This window comes from Protopterus annectens, chromosome 15.part0 (genome assembly GCF_019279795.1).
Source record: "Protopterus annectens isolate FY-2018-M chromosome 15.part0, PAN1.0, whole genome shotgun sequence".
NCBI classification, from domain to species: Eukaryota; Metazoa; Chordata; order Ceratodontiformes; family Protopteridae; genus Protopterus; species Protopterus annectens.
Genome location: NC_056749.1, coordinates 90,860,636 through 90,883,487, shown reverse-complemented (window position 1 = coordinate 90,883,487; position 22,852 = coordinate 90,860,636). Strand labels below are relative to the sequence as shown.

The 22,852-nt window shown below is 42.3% G+C and overlaps 1 protein-coding gene across 1 annotated transcript in view; it reads left to right on the top strand.

Moving 5' to 3' along the window:
- Positions 1–22,852, top strand: part of OCRL (OCRL inositol polyphosphate-5-phosphatase) — a 2,544,778-nt gene that overhangs the window by 346,438 nt on the left and 2,175,488 nt on the right. Inside the window, exon 7 of the mRNA XM_044057236.1 lies at positions 20,994–21,108. Within this exon, the coding sequence (XP_043913171.1) occupies positions 20,994–21,108 (115 nt within the window). The remainder of the gene's footprint in view (positions 1–20,993; positions 21,109–22,852) is intronic.

Genomic DNA, 22,852 nt, shown 5'->3' with positions numbered 1-22,852 from the left:
TTAGACCAGATCACAGAAGTCAGAATAGAAAAAGAAAAACAGTCAGAGAAACAGTAAAGTGAATTTAATGTTATTTGTTAGAAAGCCTGGAAAGTAGAGGTAAATGAGAGAAACAGTGGCAAAGGAGGGAAAGGGCAGGTAGATTAAAAGGGGGAATAGAACAGTCTAGGGTAGATGGAATGGTGGAAATAGTGCTGCCAGGAGAGGAGTAGAAAAGTCCAGAATAGATGGAAAGGTGCAATGAGACAGAGCAAGAGCCTTGGTTTAGGTTTGGTGATGTGCGAGCAGCCATATACACACAGTAATAGAGGAAAAAAAAAAGTGACGATATGAACATGCATCAACAAAGGCTGCAGTTATGTTGCATTTCTTTGGCAGTGATGAGGAAGCAAAGTATGTTTCCGGCTGGGTAGAGGAGTGTTTACTGTTGCGATTTAAGTTGTGTAAAAGCCTTTAATACTACAGTTGTTCACAAAAGTTTGGAAAATATTGAAATGTAGCTGTAGAGCACCACTGGGACCAGCAAGCCGAGGGCGATAGCAGAGGAGGCAGGAAAAAAAAAAGAATGTTATTAGGGAGTGTGTGGGTGTCAGGCCATCTCATGGCATGGCTCAGCCACTGGTTGGGGACTCTACTGAGGCCCCTGTTGGTTTCTTGGGCAGCACACCTTTTTCCCCAGTCCCCTGATGCACCTGCAGTAACCAAACACTGGGTGGGGGGGTTAACCACATCCACATCCTCTGTGGCTGTAACGATGTCCACGTGGATAAGGGAGAACCACTCTTGTGGGTCTCGTGAAGGACTGGGTAAAGATTTTTTACTCAGCCAGGCTAGGGAACCTGAATCTGGGATGAGTTTACCTACTATGGGTCAGTCTTTTTCATGGTGATTTCCAGGTAAGGTGAACACCGTAAGAAAACCTTGTCTTGACCCGTTTCTCTTTACAAGGAAGAGTAAGATTTTCTGGGGTTTGCTAAGGAGCTCATTTCTGCCTTTTTCCTTGCCTGTTACTACTGCAGGTTAATAGTTAAACAAGTACTTGTATGCCTCTCTAGCATCTGATTATCATGATATGTAAACATTTTTTTATTAAATTGTGCTGGCGATGCTTCCTGTAGAACTGCTGGTCAGTAAGAAGATTGGCTTTGCTTCATTCTGAAGACATTAAAACTGACATTTTAAATTCTCCTTTAGGAAAGGAAGTTCTGGTTAGCTCTACAGCTGAGGTGCTCAAGAACTGTGATGAAAAGGGAAAGTTGATTCTGGGGGGTGACTAAATTTTTGCAACTCTTCTTTTTTAAAAGCATATAAAAATTTCTCTTCCTCATCTCTGCCAGTTCACAGTAGTGTAAATTTCAATATTAAGGAGGTTTCAGAAAGAAGGATGAAGTCTAAAAATGGTAGTCCTAGTCAGCATGACTATTTGCCTGTTAAGGCGCTCTCTCCATCTCCATGGGGCTTCATCTGACCTTGTGGTACTAGATTGTGGCAGATAGATGGATTTTAAATGCAAGTCACCAGGGGTGCACTTGACAGTGGGGATGTGTCCCAGGGGAAGTCCTCTATGCCCTTTGATTTTTTTCGATCCTATCAGATGCTTGCACAGGGGTAATAGAACTAATACTGGTAGATAAGCAAAGGCCTTTATTCAGGGATATTTCTAGTACCAAAGAGAGGAGGATTCCAGACAGACTGTGCGGGGCTTTTTGTTTCCAAAGTTCAGAATGCTTTTCCTTCATTATTTCTTTAATTCTTCTCCGTTATTTGGCTTCAGTGGTAAAGCTAGACTCTGGGGTGCTTATCATGTTCCCATTGCCAAACTGTTCGTTTTTTTTTTTTAAGATTTTCTGTCTGGCTGACATTATCTGTTCTCTGTTGTGTCCTGTGTACTTTGCCACTTTTCTAATGGACATTTGCATCGCATTGCATCTGGCTTCAGTAATTGCTTTTTGTAGACTTCAAAACATTCACTTCTTTCCATTGTTGGATGATTGCTCATTTTTGCAGACTCTTTCCAACTGTTAGAAGTCTTTAGCACTTGTTCACAATGTTCTTCTCAGTCTGGGTTTTCAAATCAATTTCTCTCATCCTTTCTCACATAATTATATTCCTGGCATGCCTGCTAGATACCCTGGGAAGTGCCTTTTCTCAGATAAAAGTAGAGATGTTACAAATCCCTTCCTGAATTTCTCCACTCAGTCAGGAAAGGGAAGGAAATTTCATAGGATTTTGGGTTACATATTCTCAACCTTCCCATGGTGACTCCAGATGAGAAATTTCCAGTGGTATCACAGGTCAGCCTGTACTCCATCTTCACTCTTAATCTTTTCAGGGCCCTGCTTTTGAAGCAAGAATCTCTGGTGGGTAGACCAAATCTCTTGCAATCCAGGTCTCACATTCTCTCTTCCAACCCCACTCCAGTCTGTCACTACAGATGCATCAGACCTGGTGTGGGATGCATTTCCCAGATGGATGAAATTGCAAGATCTGTGGTTCCCTCAAGACAGACAAAGAGCACATAAATGCTAGAGGGATGTTGGCAGTGATAAAGCACTTTTAAAGCCTTAAATCATCTCTGATCCTCAGGACCTCTGCAGGTTTACACAGACAACACTACAGCGATGTGATACATAAACAGGGGTGTATGAGATTGTACTCTGCAGACTTGGAGTAATAGCCTGGGAGATGACAACTCATCTCTCAATTTTTCACTCTTTAGGCTTCCTTCATTAAATCAGAAACTACACCCTGAGGTTTTCCAAAAATTGGTCAAACTGTGGAGAACTTGTGTTGTGACTCTGTTTGCCTCTTCTCAGAACAGGCAACTAAAATTCTGCTCCGTGTATCCTTGCAAACAAGCTTGGAAGACAGATGCTTTTTTATTCTCACAGGTGGGAATATTCCTGTGTGCATTTCTACCCTTTAAACTAAGTACTCTTCTGAAGATCCAGGAGGACTCCACAAACATTGTGATGGTGGTGACTCCACTTGTCCCAAAAATCAGTGGTTTTCCTTTTTCAGTCTGGCCAAGGCCAATTACCACAGATTTTCGTATAGACTGGATCTGCTCAAACAAGACTGGTAGTTTGGTACACTTCAGCTTGATAACTTTTCCACTAACTTCCCAAAAGATACCTTCTAGGCACTTTTTTTTCTAAGGACAATGCAACAGGTACTAAAGAAAGCAAAAAAAAATGCTACTAGGAAATCATATATGTGCAAGTGGAAAAGGTTTTCTAGTCTGTGCTACTACAAGAACCTCGGAACCTGTCAGGCCTGCTTGTCTGTGGTTCTTGATTATTTTGTGTGAATCATTCTCCCCTGGCATTTCTTGTTTCTCTGTCAAGGTTCATGTGTTAGCCTTTTCTGTTTGTCCTTACAATCCCTTTCTAATCATTCTCAAGTTAAACGTTTTTTGAAAGGGGTGTTGCATCTCCATCCACCTTGGAATACTGGTTGCTTCTCTGTGAGATCATGATTTTATGCTTGGAAAACCTTACTCTGTTTCCATATGAACCATATCATTAGGCTGAATTGATGTTTTTAACATGGAAAGCTGTTTTACTCATTGCTTTGACTTGTGTTATTAGATGAATATATGTTGAGTCAACCCTACCTCATTTTTTCATAAAGACAGGGTTTCTTTGAGAACTGAGCATTCTTTTATATCCATGGTGTTCTCAGAGTTTACCTTGAGATAGACTGATAACCTCCCAGTCTTCTTCCCTGAGCCCAAGAGCAAGGAAGAAAAGAATCGTCATACCCTAATGCCCAAAGAATTGTCATACGCTAATGCCGACAAGCAGCTCAGATACTACCTCGACAAAACTCAAGCCTTCAATAATTCTGATCAGAAGTTTCTCACCTATAAAAGTAACAGGAAAGAGCAATCAGTTGTCAAAGCTGATAACTGACAGATGGTTGTCTCATGATACGATTTTTTTGTATACTCATCATAATAAGCTACTTCCTGGCAAAGCTAGGGCCCATTCCACAAAGGCTTTGGCTTCTTCAGTGGCTTTCTGGAAAGGAGTGGCTCTAGAAGCAATAAAGAGGCAGTAGCCTGGTCCTCTGTACATAACTTTACACACAGTGCTACAAACTGGATTCCTTTTCCAGGTCCAGAACATGCTTTGCTAAGACCGTTCTCCCAGGGCTAACTGTTTATCTAATAGATTACTGTTGCAGTAGCCACCCATTTCTCCAGAGCTGTTATTTTGGCTATTTCCCTTTTGTATTGTCGGGGTGATGATGTATAGACCCTTGTGTGTAGAGTTTGCCGTTAGGTTTTGTTTCCTAGCATTATCCTTTCAGAGCTCTTACCTTCCTTTTTCTTGGCAAAAAAAGCTCTGACCAGTTTAGTGTTCTGTCATATTTTATTGGAGCTCCTGACAGACCACATGGAAGGCACTGTTAAGTTATGAAAGCTTGACCAGTCACTGGGGTAGGACACAAATAGCTTATGCTATTGCAACAGTGATCTGTTAGAAGAACTGTTAATATGGTAAGTTTACTTACACAGCTGGACTTTTGTTCCAAGCCTTATTTCATGTTTTTATTTTAAAGGTTGATCTGATGTTGTCACTTTTCATTCATTCCTCAGTGTATGGGTTCGGATCTGACTCCGCCATTACTCCAACTCATGGAGACCAACAAACTCTCGAGCTCCTTTCCTACCCACAATGCACCATGCATAACCTTCCTCAGATCTTGTTTGCCGCTTTCGCAACCAGACATGGTTAACTACTACTCTTGAGCACTCTTAAGATAAGTGTTATTTCTTTAAAAACTTATACTTAATCACGATCGGTTAGTAAATTTATCCCTGTTTGATAATTTGGTACTTTCTGTCAAGTTTTTTGCTATGTATCTTTTTTTTTTTTTTTTTTTTTTTTTTTACCTTGTGTATTCTTGGTATCATTGTTGTTAGGCCTTTCCTACCCCTGTATATCCCTTGTCATTAAGGATGTTATACCTTTCCTCTTTCCAGTTTAAAAAAAATCTGCTAGCCTTTTTCTCTGCTGTTTCCTTTCTCTAGTGGTAGTATTTAGTTTGTTGTTGTCCGAATAGATATGTTAGATCTTTTGCAAATATCTGATTGCTCAGTATTTCCCTATGGCTGTATCTGAATAAAGGTTTTAAAAAATGTACAAAATGTGGGCACAAGATTCCATTTACTGATGCCCACTCTTTAGGCGTGTACTGTTTAAGGGCTGAGCACTTAGATCAGGAATGTGACCTTTTTCAGTAGGTTTAAACCAACAGCCTTAAACAAAGGAGAAGTCAATTAATTTTAAAAGGTCTATTGCCAACTACTATTTCCCAGGCCATCGCTGGAGTTAAGTCTCCAAAACCTAAATCCAAGGACCCTTCAGAAAGGTCTAGGTCTTCAGACCCTATAGCTTTGACTTCGTCTGAGCCGAGGAAAAAGAAAAAAAATCTGATCCGAAATGTCCTGTGATCCGACTGTCATCTGATCCAATGAGATGTCTAGCTAATTCTTCCTCTGATCTTAAAAAAATGTACTACGGTTCCAAAAATCTCCAGATCCAAAGCCTTTGCCTCGATTTGTGTATTCATCTTCAGTGGATCCAGTACCATCCAGGGTGCCCTCCCATTTTCTTGAGATGCAGTGTGAGCCCCCTTCAGTGCTGTCCTGTCATTGGTCAGACGTCTCATAGAGGCTGATGTGGAAAGGATGATGAGGTTGTTCATGGAGCAATTTTAGAAGGGAGTCTTCACAGTGTCTACCCCATTGGGTCAGGAACATTGTCCATTGACTACTCTACTAGTAGCTGCTCCTTCTTTGACCCAATCTGTGGGGTTAGAGTCCTCGGATCCGAGCTTTCTGTGCCTTTCTGTGTCAGATCAGAAGAGAGTTTTCTCTTTGGATCTGACAGAGTGTACCAGCTTAAAATCTTCAGATCCAGATGACAGTCTGAGCCAAAGTTTCCAGGTTGGATCTGGAGGATAGGATTGACTCCAAGGTTTTTGGAGCCATCTCTTCCTCTCAGAGCTTCAGGGTTGGATAGCTTGGGCTCCAGCTTCTGCCTCTGGCAGCCAGCTGTTGGAGTAAAGAGAACTGGCAGACCAGAAACTCATTTTCTCTGCTCCATTGGCTTTCTTCTCTCTAGAGTGGGCGGCTTTCAAGGTTGTGAAGTGGGTTTTCTCTGCTCTGGCATGTTTGAGGGGAGGGTCCTTCATCCTTGGATCCACCCTTGATGTCTCAGCTGACATTGCACAATGATCCTCAGCATGCTACTCTACTGGGACAGCCAGCCCAGAGCTTCCAGACCACCCAGCCAGTATTGTCATTTATTATGATACTTCCCCAGATCATTCCACCTAAGAAGTCCCTAGGAAGAGGACATGCAAGAGGAGGCACTTGGACTCCCCCAGGAGTCTGTCACTGAGGATACTGATTTTTGATGACATCTCATTTGGAGACATCCTTGAGATCCTAAAACAGAAGGCTGGTTGGTTTGCCCAAAACCCACCTCATGAACCTTAATCTGCTCTGCCCCCACCCTCCAAAAACTTCAAATTAAAACCCAAGAAGCCTTTACATCCATCAAAACATGGCTTACAAACTCCCAGCTAATGCTAAATCTTAAAAAGACCCAACTTATGCTCTTTCATCCTTCCAGTGCATCAGCACCTACTCCCCTGTTCTCTATTTCTGCATTAGCTTATACCCCTATCTCCCCTGTCACACAACCAAAATTACTAGGTCATTATTGACAATAATATGAAATTTGACAAATGCATAACTCATACTATAACCAGAATCAACAAAAAAACTAGGTACTCTCTACAGATGTAAAAACGTCCTAACCCGCAACGGTAAAGTTACCCTAGTTCATACCCATGTTCTGTCTACTTACTGTATGCTTCTCCTGTCCTAATTAATCTAAACAAGAGCAATTTAAACAAGCTATCAGTATACTATAACAAAATAGCAAAATTCACCACAAACTCCTCCTACCGCACCCACCACTGTTGGGCCCTAAAAGAGCTTTCCTGGCTGGAACTCCCTAACACCTTAGCTCTAAACCAACTACTTATCTAATACTAACTAACATCTAATTACTAACATCAAATACTGTACCAACCTGACAAAACTCCAGCCTTACAAGACCTGATCACCCTCTACTCCAGTAACCGAGAACTTAGATCTACTAATAGGGCACTAATAGCAATCTCCAAAAGCCATTACAGCTCTGGTGACTCCCTGTATTCTAGCAACATTGCCAAGACTTGGAACTCCCTACCCCTACAAATCAGGGTACAACTTAAAAAAAATCTTCAAAAAACTGCTTATTTCCCACCTAAACAACTCCTGGACATGCAACTGCCTAGCACCTGGCTGACATATTCTAACTCCTTTCCCCTACCCACTATCCAACGTCCTCTTTAAAACTCCCACAGATGCACTATATATTATCACACGTTACTTGTAACTACCTAGCACCTGGCTGACATATTCTAACTCCTTTCCCCTACCCACTATCCAACCTCCTCTTTAAAACTCCCACAGATGTACTATATATTATCACACTGTAACTGCCTAGCACCTGGCTGACATATTCCAACTCCTTTCCCCTACCTACTATCCAACCTCTTTAATACTCCCACAGATGCACTATATATTACCACACGTTACCTGTAACTGCCTAGCACCTGGCTGACATATTTTAACTCCTTTCCCCTACCCACTATCCAACCTCCTCTTTAAAACTCCCACAGATGCACTATATATTATCACACGGTAACTGCCTAGCACCTGGCTGACATATTCCAACTCCTTTCCCCTACCCACTATCCAACCTCTTTAAAACTCCCACAGATGCACTATATATTACCACACGTTACTTGTAACTACCTAGCACCTGGCTGACATATTCCAACTCCTTTCCCCTACCCACTATCCAACCTCCTCTTTAAAACTCCCACAGATGCACTATATATTATCACACGTTACTTGTAACTGCCTAGCACCTGGCTGATGTATTCTAACTCCTTTCCCCTACCCACTATCCAACCTCCTCTTTAAAACTCCCACAGATGCACTATATATTATCACACGTTACTTGTAACTGCCTAGCACCTGGCTGACATATTCTAACTCCTTTCCCCTACTCACTATCCAACCTCTTCTTTAAAACTCCCAGAGATGCACTATATATTATCACACGTTACTTACCAGCTCACTGCCGCCTGCTCCCCACTGTCCCATCTGTACCCACTAACTCTCCCCTAGAGTAAGTTGAAAAGCTTTCCCTTTAAATGTCAATGCACCTCATATGAACTTGTCTATATTCTCCTCCTTTTTTAGATTTTCCTTTCTTGTCTGATCTTCAGTACGTCTTCAAGATTATCTCTACTAAACGTACTGTATGAACCACCATTATATGTTACTACCTGCTATACTTTTAACTATGTCTGTACCTGTATGCTTATGTAAATATCTTGTGCAATCATGTTATTATCTGCTATATTTTTATAAGCGAATGTGTAAACCACAATGCTCATGTAAATGTCTTATGTATAGTATGTTAGCAATTGTTCTGGAACTTTTCTCCCCGCGCCTCTGCTGAAAATGGACAGCTCTGCCCAGTTGGACCTCCCCAGTAAAGAAATGTAAAATAATAAATTAATAAAATGAAGAGTTTGTATTTCTGGAAGCTTTCGGGACTAGCCCATCTAGCTCCTGGGTCACTCCACCCACTGATGAACTCCATTGATTTGGTTTCTAAGATGGCGGTGAAGGAACCTGATATGATTCAGCCAATTCCCAAGAGACCAGACGGGATTTTGGTTCCAGCAGTAGAAAGAGAACATTGGACTAAGGGAGCTGGTTGATGTCATGGTCGTGGCGGCAGCTACAAAAAAGGAACTCATAGAACAGAGTTCCACTGTCCATCCCCCTAGTAGAGAATCTGGGGCTCCATACAGATTTAGGAAGCGAGTGTATGCTTTGGGACCTTTTGTTATATGATCTCTGAACTGTTTGGCACATTTCATGAGACGGCAAAGGGACTTAATTAAGAACTTTCAAAGTCCTTTTCAGGGACCAGTACTGCAGAGGCTCAAACTTCTGTGGCGTTGCAGTTGACTACCCTTCAGTCTATTGCAATTTCATCCATGAGGCTCATTTTGCATGCTGCAGTATGTGCCTCAAGGGCTTGCGGGTTCAGGTATTTCCATAAGGAGGCATGTCTGGGTACACCTGTGTGATTTTTACAGAGCACTTTAAGTCATCTTTCTTCAGTGCTCCCTTTGACGGTGGTTCTTTGTTTGGCCTCACAGTGAAAACACACACTACAGGTGCGAGAAGTACAGAAAGACCCTGTCTGCTATGGGCATACGTTTTTTGACCCTTCAACAGACATTTTCCAGGAGTTAGTGGGGAGATCAAAAGATGTGGTTCCGGAGGTCTAAGGGTCCTTTCCGGGCCACACGTGGAGGTAGTTTCCCCAGAGGCAGAGGAGAGAGCGAAAATGGCAGATGACACTCCCATGGCAGTGGAGGCCTTCAAAACCGAGGGTCTAGAGATGTAGTTTCTGATGGGACCCTATCAGTGCTCCTGAATGGAGGCCTGATTGCCTTCCTCTGGATGCAGTTGGGAGTCTCTTATCTCTACACTAAGAAGCCTGGCTAAACATAAATGACACTTGGGTACAGAGAATCATTTCCAGAGATTATATTCCCTTTTCTCTTTCCACCCCCATTACCCAAGAAAATCCCCAATGTTCCTCCCAATCAGCGGGAAGGAGCAGCACTGGAAATTCAAAAGCTGCTAGAAGAAGTTACCTAAGAGGTCCCTCCAGACCACATAGAATCTGGAGCTTACTCAAGATTTGTTTTACTGCCAAAGAAAACAGGGTACTGGAGACTGATTTTAGAACTCAGTGTGTTGAAAAAAATCAGTTCGGTACACCAAGTTCCGGATGGTCACGGTTCAGTCCATTCTGCCCTTTCTGAGCAAGTTTGACTGGATGTACTCGATAGACCTTCAGGATGCATATTATCACATAAAAATGAACAGACTATCCAGAAGGTACTTAAGCTTTCAGAGGAGCCAGTCATTACCAGTTCAGAGCACTGCCCTTAGGCATCACCACAGCCCCCAGGATGTTCACCAAATGTGTGGCAGTAGTGGCAACTCACTTGAGACTGCAGGGATTCCATGTGTTTCAATATTTGAACAACTTGCTCATTACCGCTCTGACCAGGCATCAACTAGTATTAGCCCAAGACCAAGTGTTGCAGACTTGCTCAAATCTTGGAATAACCATCAATCACAAGTCAGTTACAACCGACCCAGACATTGGAATTTTTAGGACCAGTGTTCAACACAGTATCTAGGGTAGCATCTCTTCCCCTTTCGAGAGTACAAATAATGAGAAATGGGTCAAGAAAATAATTTGTAGTACCAAGATTTCAGACCAGTTGATTCTACAGACCCTGGTATCAATGTCAGCGGCAGTAGTCTTAGTTCCTTTAGCAAGATGTCACATGAGGATTCTGCAATGGATGCTACCAACACAGTGGTCAATCCCCTCTCAACCCATGTCGACAAAGATAACAATAACTCTGGTATACAGAAGTTATCTTTCCTGGTGGATGTAGTCACAACAACTGTTGCTAGGCTATCCTTACATTCTTCCTACACCCAAGGCTACAGTGACTACGGATGCTTCCCAGATTGGGTTCAGGGGGCATTTTCTGGGGAAAGATGGTACAAGGCACTTGGTCCCCTGATGAGGCCAACTGGCATATCTGTGTTCTGGAAATGAGAGGTGTTTTTGGTGTGGCAAGCATTCCAAAACTCTCTCCCTCTCGGAACGATTGTGATCCAAATGGACAACGTGAGTAGTTTGGTACCTAAACAAGGAGGAACCAGATCTTTACCACCTGTGTTGAGGAACCCTGAGGGTGTGGCAATGGGCAAGTTCTTCCAACTGCTTTCTAATTGCAGTGCATTTTCCAGGGAAGTCCAGTGTTTTAGCACACAAACTGAGCAGGTCCATCTTACTACCTCACGAGTGGTCTCTCCACAACATAGTGATGGACATGATTTTCCATCAGTAGGGGCAGCCTTGCTGTGATCTCTTTGCATCTTCCCCAAAAAAACAAGAGCAATAGCTTCTTTGCCCTAATCCCCCCTCTGGGGGATTCACTAATTCACTGAGGAATGCTCTACTCCACGATTGGCCCCCGCCCCGATCTTTTATACTTTTATCCCCTAACTCCTTTAATTCCCAAATTTCTCCATAAAGCAGCCAGCTTGAAGAGCAAAGTTATCCTCATTGCACCTTACAGGCCTCAAGAAATTTGGTTCCCCTTCCTTTGGCCTCATCTTCTGTACCCACCTTGGATTCTGGATCAGACTCCAGACCTTCTGTCTCACCCGACAAGCATGATTCACCCAGACATCTCAAGCCTCAGACTGACTGCTGGTTTCTCCAATTCCATTAATAGCCAGTCAACCTATACTCTCTTCATATGTCGGTTCCATTCTGTTATCTTCCCATAAACCATCTGTGAGGAAACTTTACAGAAGTAAATGGAGACTATTCGTTTATTGGTCAGAGCAGAATTGGGTAGAAACTTTCTCAGCCCAAGTACATTTGGTTCTTGAATTTTTAGTGAGTTTATTTAATAAGGGTGCTAGTTCAACTATCAAAGTCCAACTCGCAGCCATTTCAAATTTGCATATGGGTTTTCAGAATTATTCTCTGGATTCCTCCAAAATATGCAAGGCATTTTTGAAGGGTACACTTCTATTTAGGTCCTATACCACCATGGGATTTAAATTTGGTACCGCAAGCCTTGACACAGTCTCTTTTTGAAACTGCAGGTAAATGATTTAAAATTCTTGACCTGGAAGACTATCTTTTTAGTTGCAATTATGTCTGCTAGAAGAGTTATCTTCTAAGCCCCCATATTTTTTTCCCACAAGGACAGGGTCGCCTTACGTACCAGTGCTTCCTTCCTACCCAAGGTGGTATCAAAATCCAACATTAACAACAAAAAAAAAAAAAAAAAAAAAAAAAAAGAATTCAACATTAACCTGCCAATATTCTTCCAAAACTTTACTAATAAAGGAGAATATATGCTGCACTTACTGGATATTCATAGACAATTATGTTTCCACCGGCACAGAGCAAAAGAAATTAGAAAGATAGACCAGTTTTGTTTCCTTTGCACATCACAAAATAGGCAACTCAGTCACAAGGTGACTTTAGCCAGATTGTTGACTGATTGCATCTCTTTTTTCTATGCTAAATTTAATCTCCCCTTGCCAAAATCAATAAAGGCACATTCCACTAGATCTATGGCTGCTTCCACTCTATTCCAGTTTAGAGCATCTATGGACGATATTTGTACGGCTGCTGCCTGGTCAAATCCTGATACCTTTATCACTCATTATAAACTAGATCTGGTCTCGTGGGGAAGAGCAGCCTTTGGCTCAGCCATACTCCGGAATATCCTTCCTTAAAGTCCACCCATTAGTTTAAGTAGCTGGGAACTCTATTCCATACGTTGTGGAATGAGCGAAAATTGACATAATCAGATAAAGAAGTTAAGTACTTATTGTAACGTTCCATCTGTATTGTCCATTTTCATTCTTCATCATCTGCCCACCCTCCATCCCCTTCCATTTCTCACAAATGCCTTCTTGAGGAATGAGATCTTTAAGGACACCAAAAACACCATATGTCCCTTGTGTTGTGTTGAACTCCAGTTATGGCAGTTCTTTTATAATCTCTCTCTCTTCCTCTCTGAAGCTGCAACAAGTATCTGAGGGAAGTTAAGCATGGTGCATTGTGGGTAGGAAAGGAGCTCAAGAATTTGTTGGTCTCCAGAAGCTGGAGTACCAGCCGAGTCGAATCAGAGTGTCTGATCCGAACTCATACATTGAGGAAGAAAGAAAATGGACAGCACAGATGGAATGTTATGGTAAGTGCATAACTTTTTTCTTGAGAGCCAAATGATTTTTTGTTGGATCCTGGACTGATTCTACGATTTATTCTGTTTTAATTTGACAGCAGACTTTAACATATGAACATTAATATGGATGAAAAAACTGAAGTACAGGAAACATTTGCAGAAGTAATAGTGTAAAGTTTAAAAAAAAACATAGAAGGCAAAATAAATTTAGACATTGCCTTATTTCCTAGAGCTCATTTAATCAATTACTTTCTGTTGAATTCCCCTTCAAAATAACAGAAAAAACTGAGATGCTAGTTTTAGAAAAGTAAATGCTTTGAAAAAAGTTTATTAGGAGCCTAGTTAGGAATTTATCTTCACAGCATTTGGGCCATGATAATAACTTACATATTTCATTTTCTGTTTGTCAGATGTTCATTATTTGCTTCTAGTTCTTGAAGTAATTTATATACTTCCTCAGTGCTTGGCTTCCTTATTCCATGTCATAGTTATTGCTTTCTTGGAGACTGAGAAAAGTAGTAAGAGTAGAGCTCTCATGTTTACAACACATTATGTTTAGAACTCTCACAACTTCTGTCTTATAACCAATTAACCTTAGCACACAAACTAGTACATCAACCTGAGAAAAACCCTGCCCTTCTAAATATTCTCCCGCCCCATAGCACAAATTGCAGCCTTTGGTCAACAAATAAATCTCTAACAATTGTCCAAATCCACTAATATGTCAGGGGACTCCCTATTTCCTCATCATATTGCAACAAGTTAGAATTCACTACCTCACAGCATCAGCACCAACACAAATACCAACTGATTCAAAAAGATTCTTACAAATTATCTTAATGATACCTGACTTTGCTCCTGTACTACTCCAGGCTAACTAGTTTTAATAGTTTCTGGTCATACTTTTTCTTCTTCCCTGACCACCTCATAATCTATGCTCTCTCACGTCTAAATAATCACTAACCTCATCTTTTTCTATCCAGTTTCCCCCTACAAACCCCTCCTCAGCTTACTTTGAGAAACTACAATGTCTACAAAATGAATTATATCAGATGATTGTATAATACAAATGTCAGCTATAATAGCATAGAATGTAATTTCTGGTGTACTGTATGTTTTGTATATTTTTTTGTATAAGGTTTGTATAATTTCTATATGTGGATCTTTTCTCCCCAGGCCTCTGCTGAAAATGGGTCTTATCCAGTCAGACTTTCCCAGTAAACAAATGTAAAATAAATATCTACACTTAATACCCTAAGAGGCTGCTTCTGTCTCCTGGCTTCCTCTCCTACTAATGTTTTGAAAATATTGTCATATGTTTGCCTCCTTGGAGTAAATCCACACTTACCTAAATGGATCAACCTAGTCATAAATGGCAGCCTTCTGGTCAGTATCCCCATGAAAATCATTCAACATTGATACAGGATGATAGGGCCCCCAGAAGTACTGGATTCATACCTTCCTTCAGTATGGCTACTCCAACAGCATTATGTTATGACTTTGAAACTTCCTTGGTTAACAGTACTACATTCAGCAGCCACATCATCATCTTCAAATGCCACTGTCCTCCTTACTGATGTAATTCCGAAGGTATGCTAATGGAACCAGGTGATGAGCCCCAGTGAATGTTCTTCTCATCGATGCTGGATTGTCCACTGAGACTGGGTCCATCAACTTTGCTTTTTCCTCTGGGGTGTCAGGGTGGGTTGAGCCAAGCCATCTAGATGATCTTGTTTCTTCTTGAGTCGGTGTGATCCTTCCCTCTTAGCATACATTCCCCATATAATAATCTCTAAATATTTCTAAAATGTTATTTGTGCTACAGAGTACCTTGTACAAATTATAGAGTTTTGTTGTCTTCATGCTTATTCTTATTGTGAACATTGTTCATCTGACATTTTATGCTCCCTTTTGTATTCTTGCTACATTGTGTGCACTTGTAAGTGATTTTTACTGCATTGTCTGCTTTGAAGATTGCTGTTTAATTAACACTGTGTCTGTGTTCTATCCAGTTTTATTATTTTTTCCACCTTACTTCCCAGGTTGGGTCTGAATTGGTCAGACCTGATCAGTTCCCTACACCGGTAAACAAACTGAAGTAAAATGAAACTTGTAGAGGAGAAGAAGAATGTGACATATCTTATGATTCAGTCCTACAGCTGCTCCATCATGTGGTGCCTGCATAAGTAAGGAGCAGCAGTTTGTACCGTCTGTGTGCGCGCACACACACACACACACACACACACACACACACACACACACACACACACACACACTGGGTGTACATTTATTGTCCCTGGGCAAGTCTCACTCAGCCACTCAACATCTAGTGAAACTTTAATATGCTGGTGGACTGCATTGGGTGTTACTGCTGTCATCATCTAGAGTTGAGGATGATGTAGTCTTTTGTATGATTAGTGTTTTCTGGGAGTTTTGCACTCCGATGATTAAGCTGTTAGACATGGGAAAAAGCTTTCTTGCCCTCTTCTGTTAGTGGTACTGCAGGAGAGGACTGTTGATGTTCATCGTGTTTCATTGTTGCAGTCATCACCTGTGGGTTATCCCTGCTGTGGTAGCCCTCGGCCGGCCCGAATACCAGAGTCAATGTTTTTCTGTGTTGGCTGCTGTCGCTTGCTGCCTGATGTTAGGTCGTCAGTGCTATAAAGGAAGGCAGCCGATGCCATTACATCAGTCTTTCTTGCCGTGGAGCCCGTAGCAGAAGTAGTTCGCAGGCGTGCCAGTCGGTCGCTAACAGAGTTTGAATTACAACTGAAAACGTCTAAAGCTAAGTATCCCATTAGGGATCCTTTTTTCTTGCACTAACCAATGTCCGAAAAAGTTAACAATTGTCTTGCCTGTCGAAAGCAAATACCAAACCGAGATTTCATTCATATTGCATCACTTGTTTAGGCTCAGACCACGATGTCCCCCATTGCTGGTTCTGTGCCCTCTTTAACGAGAGAACCATTTGTCATAGAGCTCTTACTGTAGCCAGGTATTTTCGTCTTCTGTCTTCGCATTCAGAAATGGCATCCATCAGCCAACAATCCATAGATATTCTGAAAAGACATAAGGGTAAAGATAGAGACAGACCACACAACTCTAAACCTTCCGACAACTCTACCATTAAGCAGGTCGTCAGTTCTCCGGAATTCAGTGAGGCACCTTTGCAGTCCCAGATGCCCAATTCGATACCTGCCTCAGGCCTCTACTGAGACCCTTTTTAAATACAGTATGCCGCAGAAATCTTCGTCTTGCGAGCCTTGGGTTGGGTCCAGAGCTGCGATGCAGGCACTGGCTTCCGAGGAGGTTTTTCACACTACTGAATCTAGACAAGTCCAAACTCTCATATCCTAAGGGCAGTAGAACCTGTCCCCTCAGATCAAACAGGCAAAGGCTTTTATTCCAGACTATTCCTTGCTCATAGAAAAGAGGGCACTTGGCGCCCCATCCTGGATCTATCCATTATGAACACCTTCCTGATGGTCTCGAAATTCAAAATGCTAACTTTGCAGCAGCTGCTGCCTATGCTGACAAAAAATGCCTGGTTAGTTACATCTAAAAGATGCCTAACTCCACGTCCCCATAAGGAAATCCTTCAGGAAATTCCTTCACTTCAGAGCTGGTTCACAGCATTTCAGTTTTCTGCCCTACCCTTTGGCTTATCTACTGCTCCCAGGGTATTCACAAAATGCTTAGCCCCGGCCATAGCCCTTTGCAGACAGAAAAATATACAAATTTACCCATATCTGGATGACTGCCTCATTCAGGCAGATTGCAAAGAAAAGCTTCTCAAGGACCTCCTCTTTGTGAAAACTCTCCTAACCTCCTTAGGGTATACCATCCACAAGAAGAAATCAAGGCAGACACCCTCCAGGAAGATCATTTTCTTGGGAGCAGTGCTGGACAGAGCATCCCAAATGGCCTTCCTTTCCTCAGAAAAGCAGAACTTCCTGCCTCTCTGTTTTACCCAACTGGCTTCCAGAAGTCCACCTCACTTTGAAGAAGTTCCTGCAAGCTTTGGGGTACATGGCATCTTGCATCCTTCTAATTCCTGTGGCCAGGCTTCCCATGAGAAAACTTCAGTGGTACCTAAAGAACCTTTGGTTTCAGCACTCTCAAACTCTAAAGACCTCTCTACTTCTGATCCCCTGTATAAGGGCCGAGTTTTTCTGGTGGGCAGGGGCCTGGACAAGGGTCTTTTATTCACCCTCCGCCCAACCGGGCAGACCATTACCACCAATGCCTCAGACATAGCTTTGGGTGCTCATCTAGAAGGCAGGTGCACCCAAGGTCTTTGGGATGCCCAGCACTTTCCCTTACACATCAACCAGAAGGAAATGATGGCGCTACAAAAGGCTCTGATATCCTTCAAACCCCATCTCAAGCCAGGGTTTCTCCTTATCAAAACAGACAACACTGCAGTAATGTGGTACATCAGCAAACAGGGAGGGACCCAATCTTACCCTCTGTGCAAGCTAGCCATGAACCACTGGCTGACGGCCTCTTCCATGGGACTACACTTGATAGCCCAATGCCTACCAGGGATCAACAACACCCTGCCAGACCACTTAAGCAGAAACTTACTGGACCCCCATGAATGGCAGGTCCACAGAAAAATCTTTTTACAAATCACTCAGGCGTAGGGGACACCAGAAATGGATCTCTCTGCTTCGCATCTCAACCATCAGCTGAAAAAATTCTGTACCAGGGACTATCACCACCTAGCATGGAAGGTGGATGCCTTGACCTTCCCCTGGAACACCCTCTTAGTGTACGCATTCCCTCCTCTGCCTCTTATTCCCAAGGTACTGATCAAAATAAGGGAGGAGAGACCAAAGACCATCCTCATTGCTCCAGATTGGCCCAGACAACATTGGTACCCCTTACTGTGCAGCCTGACCTTACAGCCTTCCAGGCAGCTTCCCCTGATCTCAGACCTCTTAAGTCAGGTGGGGAGGAAATGCTGCACCCAGACTTGCAGATGCTCAAGGCCCAGCACCTGAAAATCTTACACAGGAAAATGGAGAAGATTCTGCTCCTGGAACTAGTCCAGAGGGGACAGTACCTTGCAATCTTCCATCCCTCTTATCCTGGACTACCTAGCGGAACTACTTGATAGTGGCCTGTCCTTCTCTATTAAAATCCATGCCTCAGCCATTTCTGCACTCACTAGATGTGGACAGTCAGCTCAAATACTATCTGGACCGTACTAAACCCTTCAGGAAAACGGACCAACTACTTGTCAGTTTTGCCCCAGGGGCAGAGGGGAGCCCATTTCCAAATGGATATCACACTGTATCCATTTCTGCTACAGATTGCATGGGAAACTTCCCCCCTAAGTCTATTCGAACCCATTCCACTACTGCAGCCTCCACTTCCACAGCATTCCTCAGAGGAGTTCCCACCAGGGACATCCTGGAACCTGCCACCTGGATTTCTGTCCATACCTTTGCCAAGCATTACCACCTACCTCTTTTTCCTATGGCTAGGGCAGGGTTTGCCTCTGCAGTTCTGTAGGGCATGCTGACCCATTCCTAGGTCTCTTATTAATCCTGCCACCCCTCTCCTCAGCTTTGGTAATCCTCCCATAGGTGATGACTGCAACAGTGAAACACAAAGAACATATAGTACAGGTGTGTATACTTACCATAAATGTAGATGTTTGAGTGTATTCACTGTTGCAGTCCTGGTTTCCCACCCTCCTTCCTCCTTATATCTTCTTTCTTTAGGGAGACATAAGTTTCTAATGGTGGCTTTTAGCCACCAAGACCACTTTACCATATTTACTTCTGCCTCTGACTGGTTAGGGCAAGAAAAACTGATGTAATGGCATCGGCTGCCTTCCTTTATAGCACTGACGACCTGATGTCAGGCAGCAAGACAGCAGCAGATACAGAAAAACATTGACTGTGGTATTAGGGCCGGCCGAGGGCTACCACAGCAGGGATAATGCACAGGTGATGACTGCAACAGTGATTACACTCGAACATCTACATTTATGGTAAGTGTACATAACTGTACTTTTGACAAGTTTTCCCTCCTGGGATATGTGAAATTCCTGCATGCCTTTCAGACATTTGATTTGTTTTTATACTTAATTGCAGAAATTCAGAGGAGGTAGACCTAAACTTGTCGTTGTTAAATGGAGGCAGCAAGTTTGTGCTTTCAGGATCTCATATCTGTGACAATACAGGAAGCCTTTTCAGGAGTAAACAAGTTAATCACAGAGACATGGGTTTGACTCCTAATTTAGAGCCCTTGATTTCAGAAGTGACTGATGCCACTAGAAGACTAGGAAGACAGCATTGGTCTCTCCAACTATCAGCATGCAGGCTTCTTCTGACTTACATGAGGTATCAGTATGATTTGGCCCCTTATTTCATGGTTGCAGTGTATTTGTCAATAATTTCTGCCTCTCATGTTAGAAGCACCAGCCAAGTGACTGCTAGAGTGACCACTGGCAGTTGCATTCCACAAACTGTCTAGGTGGCTTATCCATCTAGATGCTGCGGTTGGAGTTCGCTGCAAGTCTTGAAAGGATACCCAAGTAGTGCAGGATTCCATCATTGTTGTTCTGAGGTTTGCCCACCTAGTGAGATACATGTCTCTTTCTTGGCTATGCTGTGTCCAGGACAGGCTTGTCCTGCAGTCAGTTAAAGGGGTTCTGCGTCTTTGACATCCTTTAAGGAACCCCGCTTTTCCTTTTGCCTTTAGTTTTATAATAAACAGGCTTGACTGTCCACCGAGCTTGCAACTTAGAAGTTTCTCATGGAAGATACTTTTCTCGTTTAGGTTAATCTCTCTTTGTAGGTATTAGAGCTTCATGTTATTTGTAGGGAACTATGTCCTTTCACTAGGATTGATGGGACCTAAGGATTGCTCCTCATTATCTCTTGAGGCTGGACAGAATTGTCCTTAACTCGTCATTTCCTTTCTTTGTAGGGGTCAGAAGGTAGATCAGGAGCCGTTTGCATCCTGGATGTGAGCACAGTCTGCTCAGGTCCCACATAAAGTGAGGCATATATGTTGAAGAACGAGCGCTTGGAAGGATGGGATCAGAGCTGTCAAGCAAACTGTCATCTTTTGCATTGGCATTTGCATTAAATTAGTCAGGTTATGAATCACTTTTGTGGAATGCAGCTGTCAGAGGTCACACCAGTATATGCTTGGTTGGTGTTTCTAATGTGAATTCTTTTTATTGCACTCATTTGTGCTACATTGACTTGACTGTTGGATCAAAGACTTTGCCAAGCATTACTTCTTGGACTGTGGCTCCAAGAGTTGGGCCTCCTTTGGTAGTTTGTTTAGCGTTCAGTCTGCCTCCTTGCTGCTGCCGTTTTTATAGCTCAGAATTTTTTATTTGATGTTACAGCATGGAGGATTCCCAATATATGTGAAACAGATATGTTCATATTCAGCTTATCCGTGAAGTGACCCTTTTTTGTGGGTCCTGTTTACTCTTTCATCATTGCCCTGTGTCTAGATGGCTTATCCAGCTTGATGCTATGGTTGGAGTTCGCTGCAAGTCTTGAAAGGATACCCAAGTAGTGCAGGATTCCATCACTGTTGTTCTGTTGGGATACACATCAGCATGTGCAACAGCTGAGGGTTCTTAGCTCAAATGTGGTTGCTTCAGCGACTAATACCCAAACAGAGTGAAGAAAAAGGGGTTATTCCAATGTAGACTCATTGAAGAAGGTCCCCTCACTGGTACATTGTAATTGTAAAAACACATCTGTATTTGTGTTAGCTGGCAGTGGTGTGAGTAGTAGGTGGGGAGATGCCTTGTGTTTAATTTCCAAGTGATTTTTTCTTCACAAAAATTATAAAATATGTTTAAGAATGATTGATGCAGTGTTTAAAGAGAGCTGTGGGAGTGCTATGACTTCTTGCTGGTACTGTTCTATTTTAGTATTGTCAGTTATGAAGGTCCAGGGAAGAGAGTGAGTAAGCCTGGTTTGCATCTTTCAGAACTGGAAGCTGAAATTCTCCATTACAGAAGGTTAATATCTTTTTCAAACTTTGATTTACAGAAAATATGGGGTTTGTGGATAACTTCTCTGACCTAAGTATAGAACAGAAGAAAAATCAACAGAACCAACAGTTATCAAGTCCAAGGCCTCCACCTCCACCTCCCGCAAACAGAACGTAAGTCCAGATTAGTTTGCTATGACTATACTGAGCTACTTTTACTCAACTCTGCTGTGCCACTTAAACTTAACACTGGAGGGAATTTAATCTCATTTATTTATAATGTGTCCTAGAGCATGCTGGAAGAGGAGAAAGAAGAATATTGGTGCTTCATTAACGGTTTATTGTGAGAATCCAGGCTTGACTGCAAATGTAGTATGTAGAGTTCCACATTAAAATGTTGGATTCACTGCTGCCTTTACTTCATGGATGTAGAACTGATTCTTTTAAAACATATTAATAATTGCAGTTCTCATGCTTATTTACTTTGCAGTCAGGACAATGGGTATTTAGCTGCTTTGCATATTTCAGCCATTCCTTGCAGAGGTATATGCAGGTACAAGGGCTTTTACCTTACATGATAGGAAAACCAGTATTTTCTGGCCTTCCTTGTTAAGAATACCTTATGAGACCCTTTTCACCACTACTGCCTCCTTCAATCGTCACCATCATCCATTTCTATTTATGTCTGCTTTATTATTTTGCTACTGTGTACTTCTCTTATCCCTTTAGTGTCCAGTTTCTCACATTTTTGTTGTATTACTTCTAGTAGCTGGTTTCAGTACTGTGTATTTATTACTGAGAGTTGGGTTCTAAAAATCAGACTCCAGTTTATTTCTGACCAGATTTTTATTGCGGTTGATACTACTTTCTGATTTTTCCCTTTCATTTAGAAAATGTTGTATGTTATGGTGTGTAACCATATTTTATATTCTCTGTGCTTTGCTGTTTCTCACAGACCATGTTATGGCTTTGTTCACCTCCCTAGTATGTAAATAACTAGCAGCATGATCCCACATATGTTACAGGGTCGTTATTAATTCATTGCCGTTTTTACTGCTGGCTTTGCTATTAGCCTAAAAATACCACCAGAGTGATGGCTTATTCAAGTCAGCCAGGTAATCTCAGAATTTGAAGCTGCAGTAATTAAGTACTTTATTTATTGCTGTTGTGCGTAAGCCGCGGTGGTGCAGCGGTAGCATTGTTGCCTCACAGCAAGAGGTTCTCCCGTTCAGTTCTCGGCTGGAGCACCTTCTGTGTGGAGTCTGCATGTCCTCCCCGCGGTCAAGTGGCGTTCAAAAGACATGCGTGAATGGGCTTGCCTTTGTTGAAGGTTGGGTGTCGGGCTGGCACCTCGGCACTGTAAAAATCTACTGCCAATCATTAGCAGGCTGGAATTCCGCTGTGGCAACCCCTTACCGGGAAAAGCCGAAAGAAGAACATTTACTGCTGTTGTGCACTGAACATTAGTGACCAGTTTCAGGTTGAGCCTGGGTAGTTGTAATAAAAGTAATAAATCATCACATCACTTTTGCAGTTCTCAGCTTAACGCATTTCAGCAGTAGTTAAGTCGAGGTTCCTGAATGCAGTGCATTTATGCATTCATTGTCAGAATCATGTGCTGTATAGCGGAAGAGCTGAATAATAAGTGCCTTGTGGTGCATCTGACTCATAACACACAGGATCCAGGGGTCTGAATGGATAGGTAAGTCAGCAAGTAAAGGAGAGTATTATTGCTGAAAAGGAGTTCATCCTCAAGTCTTGATGAGTACCTTCACAAGGTGCACCCTGTTTTTCACAAAATCTCACAAAGACAGTGATATATAGACTATATTTATATAGCATATATCACAGACAGAAGTAGGTTAAAAATTAAAAAAAGATAGCTGGGTGCACAAGACTCAGGATAAAAAAATACCCA